We start from the raw sequence: 18,952 nt of genomic DNA, 5'->3' as shown, positions 1-18,952 counted from the left end.
CTTACAGGCTGCCAAGATAATAATACATTGATACTACTATGTCTTAAACCTTTAGCTGACCTAGTAAAGAAAACAAATTTTACTTAGGAACTAGCTTTTTCAAGACAGTGAATAAAACTTTCTTGCTTATAGGTAGAGTTTTGCATGCAAGGATTTTTTTCTCCTCAGAAACTGAAAGGAAGAAAAATTGTGGGTCTAACAAGCTTAACAAAAGCAAACAAACAAAACCTAACAAATTAGTACACATAAGTCCTGAGAGCGTTTCTAGAAATCACTCATGGGAATTGTGGTTAAGCTAGAGGTGAGGTGCTGGCACAGAGGACTAAGTGGTTACAGGTTCCTAAGAATCTTTCTTCCCTTTTCTCTCACGCATTTTATTACTCTTTCTATACCAGGATCCCTGCATTCTCCATCTAGCCCCTGACTAGGAAGTCTAATATTCAGGTGATGTCACAAGTGGTGCTCATTAGAATTGTTCCACAAATATTTAAGATATTTCTTCCAGTCCCTTACAGGATTGTACTTCATTTCCCCTTAGAGTTAGTTGTGGTCACATGCATTGTTTTTGGTCCATGAAATGCTAGTGGAGATAATGTGCTTTTTCTGGGTGAAATATGTAAGAGCCACTGTGTGATTTATCCTTTATCTCTTTCCTTCTCCTTTTTCTCAGACAGTGGTTACTCCATCAGCCTGGATTCCAGAGAGAGAAGACATGGAGCAAAACCTCTGGACAACATGTACAGGACATGCAGTGTGAGATTAAATACATACATACATACATACATACTTATTATGAGGTGCCCAGATTTTGGAATCATTAGCATGCCCTAACATATATATCCTGCCTGATATACACCAATGTAGAGAGGGCGGTATTTCAGAATAAATTTTCCCAGAGCAATGTTTATTGTTTAAGCCTCCCCCACCTCCAAAAAAAAATTAACTAGCCCCAGGAGGGGCAGTCTTTTCCCAGCCAGAAAGGTTTCTTAAGATGTCAAAACATCATAATATATAGAAAATTAAACATATATACAATGCACAGTGGATAAACCAATCTCAATGCCAAGGAGGCAGGGATGCATATACATTCTGCAGGAGGCCCTGAAAATTATACAGCATTAGGTGTGAGAGGGTATAACCCACATGCTGAGAAGGGGAGCAAATATGTGGGAACAAGACATAATCTATCTCCAGAGATACAGACAAACTTCTCTGATGATAATTTGACCTTAGATATCAGGACTTTCACTCCCAGCATTTCATCTTGATTAGAACTTAAGAATATAATACAATAAACTTTAAAAAGTTACCACAAGGACATTCATCACAGCGTGGCTTATAAAAGCACCACACTGGATATCTTCTCAATATCCCATGGAATTGTTGGGAATTATTGAAATAAGTTACAGCACCCCCATGTATTAAAATATTATAATGCCATTAAAATCACAGTGTGAAATTCCGTTTATGAAATAAGTAAAGTGAGTTGAGACTCTCAGTATGTTTTGTGAAGTGACACACTTGAATGAATCAATGTACCCATTATACTACCTGTGATTATTTCTGGTTATTTGAATAATGGACAACTTTTTCTTGGAACCAGTTTGCATTTTTCTAATTAGTTTACAGGTAACAGACATTACAGGTAATTAAAAATTATTTTTAAAAAAATGGAGGCAGGCAAGCCCATAATTTTCAGTAGCTAGTGTCCACACAGGACATAACATTTTGTCTCTGTGTTCAAATCTGAGGAAAGACAAGTTAAAAACAGTTATCAAAGCTGGGTACTCTGAATAACCTCTTCTACTGCTTTGTCAAGTGGAGTATTTTTAGACATTTCAGACACACACACTGTGCACCATTCACTTGCTCTCTGTCAGAGCCTTCTGTGTCCTATAATTTTACACTCTAAAAATAGTGGTGAAATATTGATTTCCTCTCTAACTTCTGCCCAGACTTTAGTTGGATGCCTGGTAAGGTTTCCATTCTGAGAAGATCAGTACTTGACCCTGCACTTTGTTCTTTAGTGAAGAAGCACATTGCATCTTCATACTCTCGCCTCCGGCTGTCTATGTCTTTTTCTTGGCATTTGTGTTGTTATAGTACATTCAAAGGAGGATCATTATTTTACTTTAAACCCAGCCAATGATAAAGTATCCAAAGTGTGTACAGGTTTTCCATGAAGGCAAACACCTATCCCCAACAAGGCAGTAGCTATATTGGTTATTTGTTTATTTATTCATAAATAAATTGCCATGGATTAAACTCAGCAATATATATAAATTTGTAACGTTTCCTTGGAGTATTAATTGTAGTGAGCAACTAAATTATAATCTCTCTGAAAACAGAAAGATTTATTTATCTTTTTTTTGGATTTATGTCAAAATAAGTATTTAGTACATAGCTAGTGAATCATAGAAGAGACTAAAAAGATCAGTTGCAAACATAAGCGTACGTCAGAATTTTGTATATGATTCATTCATTCACTTATTTTCCCAACAAATATTAAATTATTAATTATTTAGTAATTATTAATTTATTAAATAGTTTAGTGGAAGACTATAATATAAAGTCAATACTTTCAATCAATGAAAAAAATGATCAATGAATAAATGATGGGACAATTTGAATAAATCAAACCCAATACCACTGTGGCAAGGAGGCATATACTTTCTGTAGGAGGCTCTGAAAAGTCATTTGGGTTTGGGTAACACAATTGAGGGTAAATTGGTTCCTAATGGAATATGTTTTCAATTTCTTTATTTTAGTGAGTCTGTAGCCTTATTTAAGCAAAACTTGAATCTGTAATGGATGGGAAATTTAAGTTTCTAAGGACTTTGTAATATAATATCACACAATATTATAGTGATGAATAAGTTTTTAAAGTGGTATAAATGTTAGTTTAACTTAGCTAGTCTTTCAAAGAACTAGAAGTATTTATATGAAAGTAATTGAAATTAAATACAAGTTGCAGAAAAGAGGAAATATACCAAACAGTGTAATGTTTACTTTTAAACCATTAAAATAATAGGAAATGTGGAAAAATAAGCACATTATTTGTAGAGTAAAATCAAGGAGTGTTAATAACTAACTCGTTCTTTTCTAAAGTAAATACCTTAAAGCTTTTTAGACTTTTATATAACTTTTTCAGAAATCAGACTATTAGGAAAATATCTTTAAAAATGCAATGATACAGAATGTTATAAATTGTATATAACTTGTTTTCATGGAAAAAGAATATCATCCTTGCTCTATTTGTAGATACTTTATACATTTTTATATAAATTATTTAGCAAAATATCTAAGCCTAAATATGTCTTCTACTGAACATCTTCTTAATAATAACAATCCAGATGGCAAAAGTGGGGTTTGTCTAGAGTATTTGCTGCTGTGATTAGAGGCCTGGGGTGTAGAAAACACAGGGTGAAGGGAGAGACAGCGGACAAGTTTGAGAGCCCTGGCCTGGCTGCCCTGAGGCTAGTATCCCAGTAAATTAGCTCTTCAAAGGATTATTCCTAAAACATTAGGACCTGCTCGGAAAGGGAGAGGCAGCAAGTTCAAAGGAGGGCCTCTGGAGTGTGGAGTTCCAGAGTTTGGAGGCAGCAAACTCACCAACATCCGCTGATTTGTTCTGATGTCTCAGAGTAAAGCATTTGCTCTTGTGCACATGAGGAGAGTCTGAAGGGAACTCTGTGGAGTTAGACAGGGAAGACGAATTGTGCCCAAATCAGTGCATACCTATCAGTGCCAATGAATTACGCCCCTGTACGTCTAGCTCTTCAAAACAGAGCCGTGTGGCTGACAGGGTCTTCGTGCTCTGACCAGGTGTCAGGCCTGAGCCTCTGAAGTGGGAGAGCCGAGTTCAGGACATTGGACCACCAGAGGCCTCCTGGCCTCACATGATATCAATCAGCAAGAGCTCTCCCAGAGATCTCCATCTCAATGCTAAGACCCAGCTCCACTCAATGACCAGCATGCTCCAGTGATAGACACCCCATGCCAAACAACTAGCAAGACAGGAACCCCACCCATTAGCAGAGAGGCTGCCTAAAATCATACTAAGTTCACAGACACACCAAAACACACCACAAGACATGGTCCTGCCCATCAGAAAGACAAGATCCAGCCTCATTCACCAGAACACAGGCACCAGTCCCCCCCACCAGGGAGCCTACAAACCCACTGAACCAACTTTATCCATTGGGGGCAGACACCAAAAACAACAGGAACTACGAACTTGCAGCCAGTGAAAAGCAGACCCCTAACACAGTAAGTTAAGCAAAATGAGAAGACAGAGAAATATGTAGCAGAAAAGGAGCAAGGTAAAAACCCACCAGACCAAACAAATGAAGAGGAAATAGGCAGTCTACCTGAAAAAGAATTCACAGTAATGATAGTAAAGATGCAAAATCTTGCAAAATCTTGGAAATAGAATGGAGAAAATACAAGAAACGTTTAACAAGGACCTAGAAAAACTAAAGAGCAAACAAACAATGGAGAACAACACAATAAATGAAATTAAAAATTCTCTACAAGGAATCAACAGCAGAATAACTGACACAGAAGAACGGATAAGTGACCTGGAAGATAAAACAGTGGCAATAACTACCGCAGAGCAGAATAAAGATAAAAGAATGAAAAGAATTGAGGACAGTCTCAGAGACCTCTGGGACAACATTAAATGCACCAACATTTGAATTATAGGTGTCCCAGAAGAAGAAGAGAAAAAGAAAGGGACTAAGAAAATATTTGAAGAGATTATAGTTGAAAACTTCCCTAATATGGGAAAGGAAATAGTCAATCAAGCCCAGGAAAGGCAGTGAGTCCCATACAGGATAAATCCAAGGAGAAACAGGCCAAGACACATATTAATCAAACTATCAAAAATTAAATATAGAGAAAAATTAGTAAAAGCAGCAAGGGAAAAGCAACAAATAACATACAAGGGAATCCCCATAAGGTTAGCAGCTGATCTTTCAGCAGAAACTCTGCAAGCCAGAAGAGAGTGGCAGGACATATTTCAAGTGATGAAAGGGAAAAACCTACAACCAAGATTACTCTACCCAGCAAGGATCTCATTCAGATTCGACGGAAAAATTAAAACCTTTACAGACAAGCAAGAGCTAAGAGAATTCAGCACCACCAAACCAGCTTTACAACAAATGCTAAAGGAACTTCTCTAGGCAGGAAACACAAGAGAAGGAAAAGACCTACAATAACAAACCCAAAACAATTAAGAAAATGGTCATAGAAATATACATATCAATGACTACCTTAAATGTAACTGGATTAAATGCTCCAATCAAAAGACACAGACTGGCTGAATGGATACAAAAACAAGACCATATATATGCTGTCTACAAGAGACCCTTTTCAGACCTAGGGACACATACAGACTGAAAGTGAGGGGATGGAAAAAGATATTCCATGGAAATGGAAATCAAAAGAAAGCTGGAGTAGCAATTCTCATATCAGACAAGATAGACTTTAAAATAAAGACTATTACAAGGGACAAAGAAGGACACTACATAATGATCAAGGGATCAATCCAAGAGGAAGATATAACAATTATAAATATTTATGCACCCAACATAGGAGAACCTCAATACATAAGGCAAATGCTAACAGCCATAAAAGGCGAAATCGACAGTAACACGATAATAGTAGGGGACTTTAACACCCCACTTTCACCAATGGACAGATCAACCAAAATGAAATAAATAAGTAAACACAAGCTTTAAATGACACATTAAACACAATGGACTTAATTGATATTTATAGGACATTCCATCCAAAAACAACAGATACACTTTCTTCTCAAGTGCTCATGGAACATTCTCCAGGATAGATCATATCTTGGGTCACAAATCAAGCTTTGGTAAATTTAAGAAAATTGAAATCGTATCAAGTATCTTTTCCAACCACAACGCTATGAGACTAGATATCAATTACAGGAAAAAAAAACTGTAAAAAATACAAACACATGGAGGCTAAACAATACGCTACTAAATAACCAAGAGATCAATGAAGAAATCAAAGAGGAAATCAAAAAAATACCTAGAAACAAATGACAATGAAAACACGACAACCCAAAACCTATAGGATGCAGCAAAAGCAGTTCTAAGAGGGAAATTTATAGCAATACAATCCTACCTCAAGAAACAAGAAAAATCTCATATCTAATCTTACACCTAAAGCAATTAGAGAAAGAAGAACAAAAAACCCCCAAATTTAACAGAAGAACTCATAAAGATCAGATCAGAAATAAATGAAAAAAAAATGAAGAAAACAATAGTAAAGATCAATAAAACTAAAAGCTGTTTCTTTGAGAAGATAAACAATATTGATAAACCATTAGCCAGACTCGTCAAGAAAAAAAGGAAGACTCAAATCAACAGAATTAGGAATGAAAAAGGAGAAGTAACAACTGACACTGCAGAAATACAAAGGATCATGAGAGACTACTAGAAGCAACTATAGGCCAATAAAATGGACAAACTGCAAAAATGGACAAATTCTTAGAAAAGCACAACCTTCCAAGACTGAACCAGGAAGAAATAGAAAATATAAACAGACCCACCACAAGCACTGAAATTGAAACTGTGATTTATAATCTTCCAACAAACAAAAGCCCAGGACAAGATGGCTTCACAGGCAAATTCTATGAAACATTTAGAGAAGAACTAACACCTATCCTTCCAAAACTCTTCCAAATATAGCAGAGGAGGAACACTCCCAAACTCATTCTACGAGGCCACCATCACCCTGATACCAAAACCAGGCAAAGATGTCACAAAAAAAGAAAACTGCTGGCCAATATCACTGATGAACATAGATGTGAAAATCCTCAATAAAATACTAGCAAACAGAATCCAGCAGCACATTAAAAGGATCATACACCATGATCAAGTGGGGTTTATCCCAGGAATGCAAGGATTCTTCAATATACGCAAATCAATCTATGTGATACACCATATTAACAAACTGAAGGATAAAATCCATATGATCATCTCAATAGATGTAGAAAAAGCTTTCAATAAAATTCAACACCCATTTATGATAAAAACCCTCCAGAAAGTAGGCATAGAGGGAACTTACCTCAACATAATAAAGGCCGTATATGACAAACCCAGAGCTAACATCGTTCTCAATTGTGAAAAACTGAAACCATTTCCACTAAGATCAGGAACAAGACAAGGTTGCCCAGTCTCACCACTATTATTCAACATAATTTTGGATGTTTTAGCCACAGCAGTCAGAGAAGAAAAAGAAATAAAAGGAATACAAATCAGAAAAGAAGAAGTAAAACTGTCATTGTTTGCAGATGACATGATATGATACATAGAGAATCCTAAATATGCTACCAGAAAACTACTAGAGCTAATCAATGAATTTGGTAAAGTAGCAGGATACAAAATTAATGCACAGAAATCTCTTGTATTTCTATACACTAATGATGAAAAATCTGAAGGAGAAATTAAGGAAACACTTCCATTTACCACTGCAACAAAAAGAATAAAATACCTAGGAATAAACCTACCTAAGGAGACAAAAGACCTATATGCAGAAACTATAAGACACTGATGAAAGAAATTAAAGATGATACAAACAGATGGAGAGATATACCATGTTCTTGGATTAGAAGAATCAACATTGTGAAAGTGACTCTACTACCCAAAGCAATCTACAGATTCACTGCAATCCCTCTCAAAATACCAGTGGCATTTTTCACAGAACTAGAACAAAAAAATTTCACAATTTGCATGGAAACACAAAGGACCCTGAATAAACAAAGCAATCCTGAGGGAAAAAATGGGGCTGGAGGAATCAGGCTCCCTGACTTCAGACTATACTACAAAGCTACAGTAATGAAGACAGTATGGTACTGGCACAAAAACAAAAATATAGATCAATGGAACAGGATAGAAAGCTCAGAGACAGACCCATGCACATATGGTCACCTTATAAAGGAGGCAGAAATATACAATGGCGAAAAGACAGCCTCTTCAGTAAGTGGTGCTGGGAAAACTGGACAGCTACATGTAAAAGAATGAAATTAGAACACTCCCTAACACCACACACAAAAATAAACTCAAAATGGATTCAAGACCTAAATGTAAGGCCAGACACTATCAAACTCTTAGAGGAAAACATAGGCAGAACACTCTATGACATAAATTACAGCAAGATCTGTTTTGACCCACCTCTTAGAGAAATGGAAATAAAAACAAAAATAAACAAATGGGACCTAATGAAACTTTTAAAAGCTTTTGCACAACAAAGGAAGCCATAAACAAGATGAAAAGACAACCCTCAGAATGGGAGAAAATATTTGCAAATGAAGCAACTGACAAAGGATTAATCTCCAAAATTTACAAGCAGCTCATGCAGCTCAATATCAAAAAAAAAAAAAAAAAAACAACCCAATCAAAAAATGGGCAGAAGACCTAAATAGACATTTCTCCAAAGAAGATATACAGATTGCCAACAAACACATGAAAGGATGCTCAACATCACTAATCATTAGAGAAATGCAAATCAAAACTACAATGAGGTATCACCTCACACCAGTCAGAATGGCCATCATCAAAAAATCTACAAACAATAAATGCTGGAGAGGGTGTGGAGAAAAGGGAACCCTCTTGCACTGTTGATGGGAATGTAAATTGGTACAGCCACTATGGAGAACAGTATGGAGCTTCCTTAAAAAACTACAAATAGAACTACCATATGACCCAGCAATCCCACTACTGGGCATATACCCAGAGAAAACCGTAATTCAAAAAGACACATGCACCCCAATGTTCATTGCAGCACTATTTACAATAGCCAAGACATGGAAGCAACCTAAATGTCCATCGACAGATGAATGGATAAAGAAGATGTGGCACATATATACAGTGGAATATTACTCAGCCATAAAAAGAAACAAAATTGAGTCATTTGTAGTGAGGTGGATGGACCTAGAGTCTGACATACAGAGTGAAGTAAGTCAGAAAGAGAAAAACAAATACTGTATGCTAACACATATATATGGATTCTAAAAAAACAAAATGGTTCTGATGAACCTAGGGACAGGACAGGAATAAAGACGCAGACCTACTAGAGAATGGACCTGAGGACAGGCGGAGGGGGAAGCGTAAGCTGGTACGAAGTAAGAGAGTGGCATGGACGTATATACATTACCAAATGTAAAATAGATAGCTAGTGGGAAGCAGCCGCATAGCACAGGGTGATCAGCTGAGTGCTTTGTGACCACCTAGAGGGGTGGGATAGCGAGGATGGGAGGGAGATCAAGAGGGAGGAGATATGGGGATATATGTATATGTATAGCTGATTCACTCTGTTATACAGCAGCAACTAACACAACAATGTAAACAATTATACTCCAATAAAGATGTTAAAAAATAATATTAATAATAATAACAATCCATCCAAGGAATGCAGTGACTGCTATGGCTATGGCAATTATTTTTGCTCTTTTGAGGGGAAGAGGATACCCATTATCAGAATTAGGAAGTTCTATTATATTACTATACTGTACAACAACAACAACATTTTCAAAAATCAATTTTGAATTTACCAAATACTTTATTTCTTCATCTGTTGTGATAATATTATTTTTCTTCTTTTTCCTGTTAATATAGTGAATTGACAGCGACTACTCTCTCTTTTTTCATAATTGGTATTAGTAGGAGTATATCAATTGTATTAGTCATTTTAAAACACCAACTTTTGGCTTTGCTGAATTTCTCTGTTATATGCTTCTATTATTTTAAATTTTGTTCTAAGCAGTATTTTATCTATATTCCAAATCTTTTAATGTGTTTTATTTTCATTACCATTGAAGTTAAAAATATTTTCGGGGCTTCCCTGGTGGCGCAGTGGTTGAGAATCTGCCTGCCAATGCAGGGGACACGGGTTCGAGCTCTGGTCTGGGAGGATCCCACATGCCGCGGAGCAACTAGGCCCGTGAGCCACAATTACTGAGCCTGCGCATCTGGAGCCTGTGCTCCGCAACAAGAGAGGCCGCGATAGTGAGAGGCCCGCGCACCGCGATGAAGAGTGGCCCCCACTTGCTACAACTAGAGAAAGCCCTCGCACAGAAACGAAGACCCAACGCAGCCATAAATAAATAAATAAAATTTTCTAATTTCCATTTTGGGTTATTTAGAAATATGTTACTTAATTACCAAATATTTGAGCTTTTTAAAGTTATTTTATTATTGATTTTATTATTGATTTTTTTTTAACTTGTGCTGTTCAAATCCATATTTTTCTGTTTGTTTTTGTGTGTGTGTGCATGTGGTGTGTTCTATCAGCCTAAGAGACATATGTTAAAATTTCTAAGTACATATGTAGATGTATCTATTAATACAGTCTCTGTCCATCTTTTGCTTCATTTATTTTTAGCCCATGTGATTAAATTTATACAAATTTAGAGTTGTGACATCTGCCTGCTGAATTAACTGTTTTAACATTATGAAATATTCTTTTTAGAGTATAAGTTTTATGTAGAAAGTCTGTTTACATTCTGAAGTTCCATTGCTGAAACATAATTACAGATCCTTACATAATTATAGATTCTTATGTGGTGTATTGGCTCTGGTTTCACCACATTATAGATGATATGTATAGCACAGAGCAGAGTACACAATGGATTTTAAATAAAATATCTGTTCTCATTTTTTTCTTCAAGTCATGGGATTTCTTTGTGCCTATATATCATGTTTGATATGGGCCAGTATTTATTGTTGAAAAATCTGGGAAAGACCTTGATACTCTAGGTTTGGTAATAATGGAAGGTTTATTTTTATTCTAAGGTAAAAGCGGATATAGATAATAAGAGCCTTCAAGGGAAGACAGGTGATAAGCTCCAACCTTTCTCTGTGCCATTAACAATGGAATTTGGTTGTGCTGTTAACTTAATGGATAATGGTGGAAGCAGAGTAAGGACCTGGAGCTGGCAGAGGAAGTGGAATCGCTGAATCAAGGATTTGCTTAAGTCAGGAGCAAACTGTAGAATACAGATTCTTGGGAAGTTCTGGGACAGGATTGCTCCCCTTCCCTCTAAAACTTAACTCGGTTCAATTTGGCAATCTTATACTTGACACTAACCATATTCTAATATTTCTAGGTGTTGAAGTTCAAAGACAAATAAGACACAGTTGCAGTTCTTGAGATATTTGTCATCTGATTGATGAAAGAAACACAAACAAATGTTTTGAAGTGAAATAAAAGAGAATGTGAAGTCAGACCATTGCCAGACACAAAGGAATACCTGTGACAGTGCCAACTTGTAATGCAGCCACTAACACAAAGGGAGAGGTGGGCATAAGGCAGGGAGTAAATGGAGGGGTGAATAGTAAGAACTAATTAAATGCTTGTTTACTGGATCTTGAAATTATTGGAGATTTTTGTCAAATGTTTAATTTTCGTATGCAATCTAGACTATTAGTACAATTTTGCATATTACATTTAGAGAATAACATGTTTGTATAATAACATTAAAATTTTTTCTAATTTTTCTGTATATTATATGCACTAAAACCTTGTAAAATATATTAACTCCTCTTCCAAAAATCAATAATCTATCATCTTGAGGAAGGCACTTATTTGCTCAAAGTTACATGTAGATAAAATTCTATGACCTTTCTTTCCTTGTAGGTGATATTTTGATGAGAGAAGGTACCTAGCAAGAGACCTCCTGTTTATAGGAAGGAAACTACAGCTTTTAGATTTCTCATGCTAGTGGAGGAGAATTTGACAGAGCTAAACATGTTGAAAATTCAGCCTTGACAGCTGGAAAAGATAAATGAAATCCAGTTTTTCTGCCTGAGTCATTATTTAAGTTCCTGCTTGGGATTAGGCTAGGACTTGAAGGCATCACCTTCTATAGATCATCTGCCTTGCTCCTAGATGCTTCCATTTATACTGGGTAAATTTGCCCCAGCAGAGATGATTTATAGGGGATGATATTCCTTGTATACCGTAAATGTCACTAAATTATACCAGGAAGTTAAAAAAGCAATTAATTTAGAAAAACATTAAGTATATGAATAATTTTAAAAATCCTAGAAGTTAATAATAGTTCAGTTCCATCTGGAATGTTACAAAATCGAAAGCCCTAGGTATAACTTCTTGAGCAACTGCTCAGAAATCTGACTTTTAAAAATTGCCAAAGAGCAAAGAACTGGAATGGGAATCATATGATGATGCATATGACAAAAGAATGAGAAGTTATGTAATTTTATTCCTCTGGATTGATAGACTGTCTTAGAGGTTGGAGTCTTGGTTTCCTATGTAAAGGTATACAACTCATTTTTGACGCCAAAATACTAAGTGAATAACTCAATTATAATCTATCATCGAATTAAACATGAAAATAGACTTTTTATTTCAACTTAATAAAAATATTTTATATTAATTGAACACATACCTACTATGTGCAAGGCACTGAGTGAAATAAACACGTAAGGAATGCACAGGATCTGCTCTCAAGGAATTTTAATCTAGTAGAAGAAAGAAAGCAGACACTCAGGAAAGGATGGAGCACATTCCAAATAGTAAATTACAGACTTTCAGTGAGTAATAAAATCATGCTAAGGCACTCAGAAAGCAGAGTATTTCCAGCTTTGTTAGTCAGGAGACTTTTAATGGAGGTGATGAAGGCAATTATATTTGAACTGTCTCTTGAAGAATGAGTAAGATTTGAATAGATGTAAATGAGTGGGAAACTTTTCCATGGAAGAGTATTAGTAAACATGTAAATAGGAAAATACAATTGAGCTGACTTGGTAGGCTACAGAGGACAATTCATGAAAGACAGTTATGAGAAAAACTGTTAAGGGAGGTTGGGACCCTGTTTGTAATGGGCATTGAAACCTGTGCCAGGAATGTAGATTCTAATAACCATCGATATCACGAGTCTTTCACAATAAGCGAGGGAGTTGTATGATTGAAGCAGTGCTCTAATAGTTCTAGAAAGATTGCAGAGGAGAGCAGTGAAGCAAGAAGGCCATAAAGATGCTGTTAAGTGTCCAGGCACCACATCTCAAGATAAGGGGACTGGGGGCAAGGGATTTTTAATTAGATCTATTTGTATAAAATGAATAAAATTTGAAGAGTGATTAGATATTGTTGGTCTTAGGAAAAATACAAAGAAAAGTAATGACTCCATGAATGAAAATACACAGGTCTGGAGAGAGAACTGGAAAGGGCAATACAAATGGAAATTCCCACCATATTGTTTCTTATAAGGAAAGAAATTTTAGAGCTACATCATTGCCGAAGGAAAATATTTGTAGTCATCAGTACAGCTATGAAAGTTGAAGCCAAGAGGGTGGGCAGGCTTCTTATGGACTCCATACAAGATGAGAAGAGTCATATAGCAAAGGCTATGATTAGGGCATGCCCACAATTAATCCCATAAAGAATCCAGTATAGGACAAGGGAATGAGTTTTCAAAAAATTATAAGGACTAAAAGAGATAGAGTATTACTGAATCTAAAAAAGTCTTAAAAAGAAAAGTTGGTAGTTATCTAAGGTACAACAGAAAGATGGACAAAGGACTGGCAGCCAGCCATCCTAACGTACGGTTATGAGGTACCTGTAGGATTCTAAAGGTGCAGGTTTCAGAAAGTGAAGAATAAGGAGGAGTACATGCATAATTCAGGCCTGACAGGTTATCAGTTTTGGGTTCTCTCCATTCAATCATTCACAACATTTTTGTGGAGCACCTCCAATGAGCTTTAGGGGTTGGGGATAGAGCAGTGGACAAAACAAATTCTTTCTCTCATGCTTCTTATATTCTAACAGGGAAACAAATGTATATCAAGTGGTGATGAGTTAAAGAAGAAAAATAGGAAAGAATGGGGATATCTAAGGGATTCATAGTCCCCAACTTAAAAGGGGATGCTTTTTCTTTTTTATATTTATTTTATTTATTATCATTTATTTTTGGCTGCATTGGGTCTTCATTGCTGCGCGCGAGCTTTCTCTAGTTGTGGTGAGCGGGGGCTACTCTTTGTTGCGGTGCGCGGGCTTCTCATTGTGGTGGCTTCTCTTGTTGCGGAGCACAGGCTCTAGGCGCATGGGCTCAGCAGTTGTGGCTCGCAGGCTCAGTAGTTGTACAGCATGGGCTTAGCTGCTCTGCGGCATGCGGGATCTTCCTGGACCAGGGCTCAAACCCGTGTCCCCTGCATTGGCAGGTGGATTCTTAACCACTGTGTCTCCAGGGAAGCCCCAGGGATGCTTTTTCTTCTCTTATTTACCAGTGTTCCATCTTTGCATCAGACTCAAGCATGGCCACAGGCTTATTTCAAGAATTATTGAAAAAGTGCAAAATGCCATTGGAGAATGGAGTCACTTCTTGGCCTCGCCCTTTCTTGTGTTTCTAGAACACACTCCTTAGAACGTATGACTCTATTCATGTAGTTTATACAGGAGAAGAATTAGCCCTTTCTGTAAAATTTTAGAATTTTGTAGAAGCTGTGGGTAGAAAAATAAAATGGAGGAAATACAGTGCCAGTCCCAAGATATCTTTTTCTCTATGTCTGTCTTAAACAGATCAGAAAGAAGATCAAGTTATTTTATTTTAAGGAATTGGTTTCCTTAAATGTATTAAGGACCATATTAACACAACACACATGTGCCTCCTACTGACATGGCTTGAGCATATTTTCATCTAAACTCAGTGGAATGAACAAATATGAAACCTTCTACAATAATTCATGGTTCCGTGTTGGAAGAGTTATAGCCTTCAGCATGCGCAAATAAATGCATAAGCAAGTTTTGATTTAATTTAACACTTTTTGCAAGGTCAGGTTGCTTAATAAGGAATATGAATGAATAAGGAAACCATGTTTCAAGCAGGACAGAAATCAATGCTGAGTGCTGGAGAGAAGGCCCTTTCACTACCTTGATTAACCTTGCACTTCTTTCTTAAAATGAATATATATGTAAACACAGGAAATTTCACTCTTCCCCAAACAGAAGGTAATTAAAATTGCCTTATGTGTCTGTTTAGTGGAGGATATGTGATGATATTCTGCCTTTATTTTAAACAACCTTTGGTATTAAATGTTGTCTTACCTAAAAAGCAATATGGCAGAATGACTTTTATTACAGGTGGTAATTTATGAAAAATGTAGCCAAAGGAATTGATGTCAAACTTTTGTCTGCAAGCTCTATTTACTTTCATATTGCTCACTATTTACCAAGGTTTGCTATAGCACTAGGCACTATCTCAGCTGGCATTCTGCCTGTTTATATTTTTTAAAGTGGTTTTGTTTTTTATTCTCATACAGCATTGGAGCTAATTACAGCTGCTCACTCTTCTAGTTCAACCCCCAAAGCTCTCCGTTTTCTTTGGGTTTTGCTTTCACTCACAGGCATAATATTTTTTTTTCCATTTTGTGTCTGATCCTCTTTCATATACAGCCAGGAGAGGAGCGTCCTCTGCCACAGAGAATGAAAAGGCTTTTAGAACTAATTTTCATTTGCTGTGCAGTGCCCATGGTGTTCTTGGAGTGTGTGATGTGCTATCATCAGGTTTTGATTATGCAATTGAAATGCAAAAAGTTTAAAATCTCAGCTTTATTGGCCTTATCAGCAGTTTGCACTCTTCCAAAAGCTCTGTTAGAGCAAATACATGATCACATTTGGTTTAAAACTACTACATGTTTTAAGAAAAGGAATCTAATAGATGATGCTTACAGAGAAACTGGTGTTTTGAAATTTTATATGGTATTTTTAGGCCAATTTTGTTCTTTTTTTTCCTGTTAAATGTTGTCTTATTTGAATATGATTTAAATTTGGAAAAAGTGCGCAAATGTACCTTGTCTCTCAATTTGCTGGCAAAGACCTGGGAGGATAGATCTTTATCAAAATATTCTACATAGAAGTAAATGCAGTAAAAAAACAAAACAAAACTGGCTGTTTGTAATTTTTTTTCACCTTGCAAGTCTTCCACTTTACATCACTTTGAACTGGAGGGGACCTTGGATTATTGTAAAAAGCGAAACAATCTGTTGTCTTGGGAAGGACCTAAAAATCTGTGTATCTGCATGGACATGTGAGTGTGTGTGCACCCACACATTATTCTAGGCTAATCAAGAAAAGACTTCGATAAACATGCAGAATTAGAGAAACTTCAATTAGGTTTTATGGGTCTTCTAGTTGCATCCATGAGACTAGACTAGAAATAAAAAATGAGCTCTACTGTAGGGGATGTGGCTTGCTATATTTTCTCTTCCTCCACTGATTCAGATATTGCTTGGTGTCTTAGAAGCTGATGTAGGGAGAAAAAGACTGGACTATAAGGAAGTAAGGAATAGTTGAATTCCTTTTTTCTTAAATTTTTGAGGCTTTGACAGTCATATTAAAATAATTTTGTGGCCATTTTAGAAATAGGAGAGCAAATGCTGAATTACAGGATTCTTATGTAGTTTATATTCATATAAGACATCATGCCCAAACTGAGATCTTAAAAGAGCTTATGCCACATTTGAATTAGATACACTAAGCACCCTTGGAAATAATAATGATCAAGTTAACCTGCCATGAAGCATGAATATAAATCTCTGTATTAGTTTAGCAATGTTGACCTCACTACATTACATTCTAATCATGAGAATGAGATCTGTATGCGACAATGTACTAACACACCAAAGAAACTTGGGCAAGAAAAATGAACTTCAGATTCCTTACAGAATCAGAGATCAAAAGATGTGTTCCATTAAACTTTGAACCCGAGAAATTCATCTGTCTGCCCCAGTGCCTAGTGTCGATCAGTGACTCAGCTTTAGCTGGATTATGGTTAAGCCTGAATGGTCATGCAAGAGAGAATTTCAGACAACCAGTCTCCAAAGAGATTCCTATTCTAAGACTCAACATGAAACAGAAATATGGTTAGGTTTTTGCTGTGTAGCACAGAAATCTTGTTCACCTTTAAAGACATAGTGAAAGAACTGTATACTGTATTTGTCATACACATATACATACAAAAATAGGATAATCATTAGAAATGTGACACAAATGGACATTTTGTTTCATGTATTTCTAAGGATTTGGGGCCTTTCTTTGCTCTCTTAATTTGCTTAATATAATTTAAACCAAGATTCCAATAGGCTATGGTGTTAAGAAAACTTCTGAGAATCTAAAGTCTCATTGTATCTTTACAGCTCATATAATTACAGCCAGTTTATTGAGGAATTCCAACTCACTGGAATATCAAGAAGTAACTGTTCCCTACCTGTGTCTCGTTGAAGCCTCCCTTTTCACTGATGAGTCAATTTCTTTGCAACAACTTAGTCAAATTCTGTAACTTTTCAGTTATATCAGTTGTTGGAAAAGTCTCAAATTTGATATTAAAACCTAGTCTTATTCATTATGAAAGTTCAATATCATTATCAGTTTCAGTTCTATGGTTCACTTTTAAATATGCAGAATCAGAAAGTCAGATTGAGATTCATACATGTTTAATGGCATCAACTGAGGAGTTGATCATGTGGTACATATTGAAAAGTACAGATAAGGTCGGAATTTAAAAACATTTTGATTTTAATCTTAACATGAAAGCAATGAAATAGATTAAGTCCACGTATATCCTGTTGGTTAAATGCACTATCAGAAGAGAAATTTAATTTAGAGGATACATTGACTCTAAATGAAATGAGTCATGAGACAAGAAGTTTCAAGATTTGTGACTCCTGTGGCCATAATTACATATGAAATCTTTGAAACATGAGTAAATTTCTATCTTTAAGCAGAATGTGGAGAGGGTTTAGACTGGTATCTTTTGAATACATATATATATATATAATTTTATAGTAAATTAATGTAGACTGAAATGTCTGTCTTTTAGGTAGATTCAATTTTATTATAAACATGTGGTGCATCAAAATATTAAACTGTATACATACTTAAAGACCTGGATAACTTTTTCACTTATTTGAAAGTAGTTAAAATAATTATTTTCTAACAGAATGCTGATCAGATATTAAAATCTTTATCCTAATTGCAAAAACACCCAGGAGATGGAAAGCATGTTGACCTGAGTTCTGGATCATGGGTTAGAAGAGGAAAATAGATGAAGGATAACTAGAGATCATGGTGAGATTGAAGTGTCATCTGTGTATCTCCACAGTGTCTGTCATCATGGCACCTGGGCATGACAGGGAAATATGCATGTGCACAGTCATAGGACAGATTTGAGGCTCCGAGTCCTGGTGGCCTCAAAGATCTGAGAACTTGGAGTGGTTTTATGGATTTCCCTTTCCAGTCTTCGGCTTAGCTTCTAATATGACTCATTAACAAATAGTAATCACATAACAGTTTTCACTTGGGTGCTTATAACAAAATGACCCTCTCCACTTTACAGCCTCTACTTAAAGACAAAAAGTGCTTAACGCCTAAGTAGAAATAGCTCCTGTTCATTGTCTTTTTGCATATAAGGAATGAGACTGTGACTGATGTTTATGGCAAAGAGTTTTTATTAAATAAGAGTCTTTCTTTGAGAAGCAGAATAATTTGAAAAGGAATTTGAGTTCATTTAAGAACATTGCCTCACTTTTCTCCAAACACCCTTGTGTTCTCTTCTAAAGATGTTGCTTGGCCGCACTGTCATCTTCATCTGATTCAGCCTCCTAATTATTTTGCTTTAATGGAAGAAACTCTGATAACATATTCATAAATAAATGCTTATTAAAACAGCCCATTTATCAGTGCCTCTTTGTAATCAGTTCAGTTGGGTCATGATATTATTGGTTTATGTAATCAGTTCAGTTGGGTTATAATGCCTGCAGTGTGTTAGTTACTCAAGTGCAATAATCAGGGCGGACTTGTGTTTATATTTTGAACTTCCTTCTAAAGATTAATACCACCTTCAAAACAGTACACTAATAAAAGTATATGCGAAGTCCATCTGAGCATTGTATTATAAGTCTGCAAT

At 36.0% G+C, this 18,952-nt stretch overlaps 1 protein-coding gene across 18 annotated transcripts in view; it reads left to right on the top strand.

The window, feature by feature from the left end:
• Window positions 1-18,952, top strand: part of LOC309615965 (uncharacterized protein) — a gene marked incomplete at its 3' end in the record, with an annotated part of 186,047 nt that overhangs the window by 139,806 nt on the left and 27,289 nt on the right. For 12 of the 18 annotated variants that reach the window (XR_014237186.1, XR_014237187.1, XR_014237188.1 and 9 more), the window contains one exon: window positions 671-753. Coding sequence is in view for 3 of the 18 variants with exons in the window: in XM_082366030.1 (XP_082222156.1) it covers window positions 671-753 (83 nt within the window). Of the gene's footprint in view, window positions 1-670; window positions 9,845-11,137; window positions 15,928-18,952 lie in introns of those variants that run through there. The other 6 variants (XR_014237182.1, XR_014237183.1, XR_014237184.1 and 3 more) reach the window with 4 other exon arrangements.

The sequence above is a fragment of the Balaenoptera borealis genome (assembly GCF_965194805.1).
Source record: "Balaenoptera borealis genome assembly, chromosome: 18".
NCBI lineage: Eukaryota > Metazoa > Chordata > Mammalia > Artiodactyla > Balaenopteridae > Balaenoptera > Balaenoptera borealis.
This window is presented reverse-complemented; position numbering and strand designations above follow the sequence as displayed.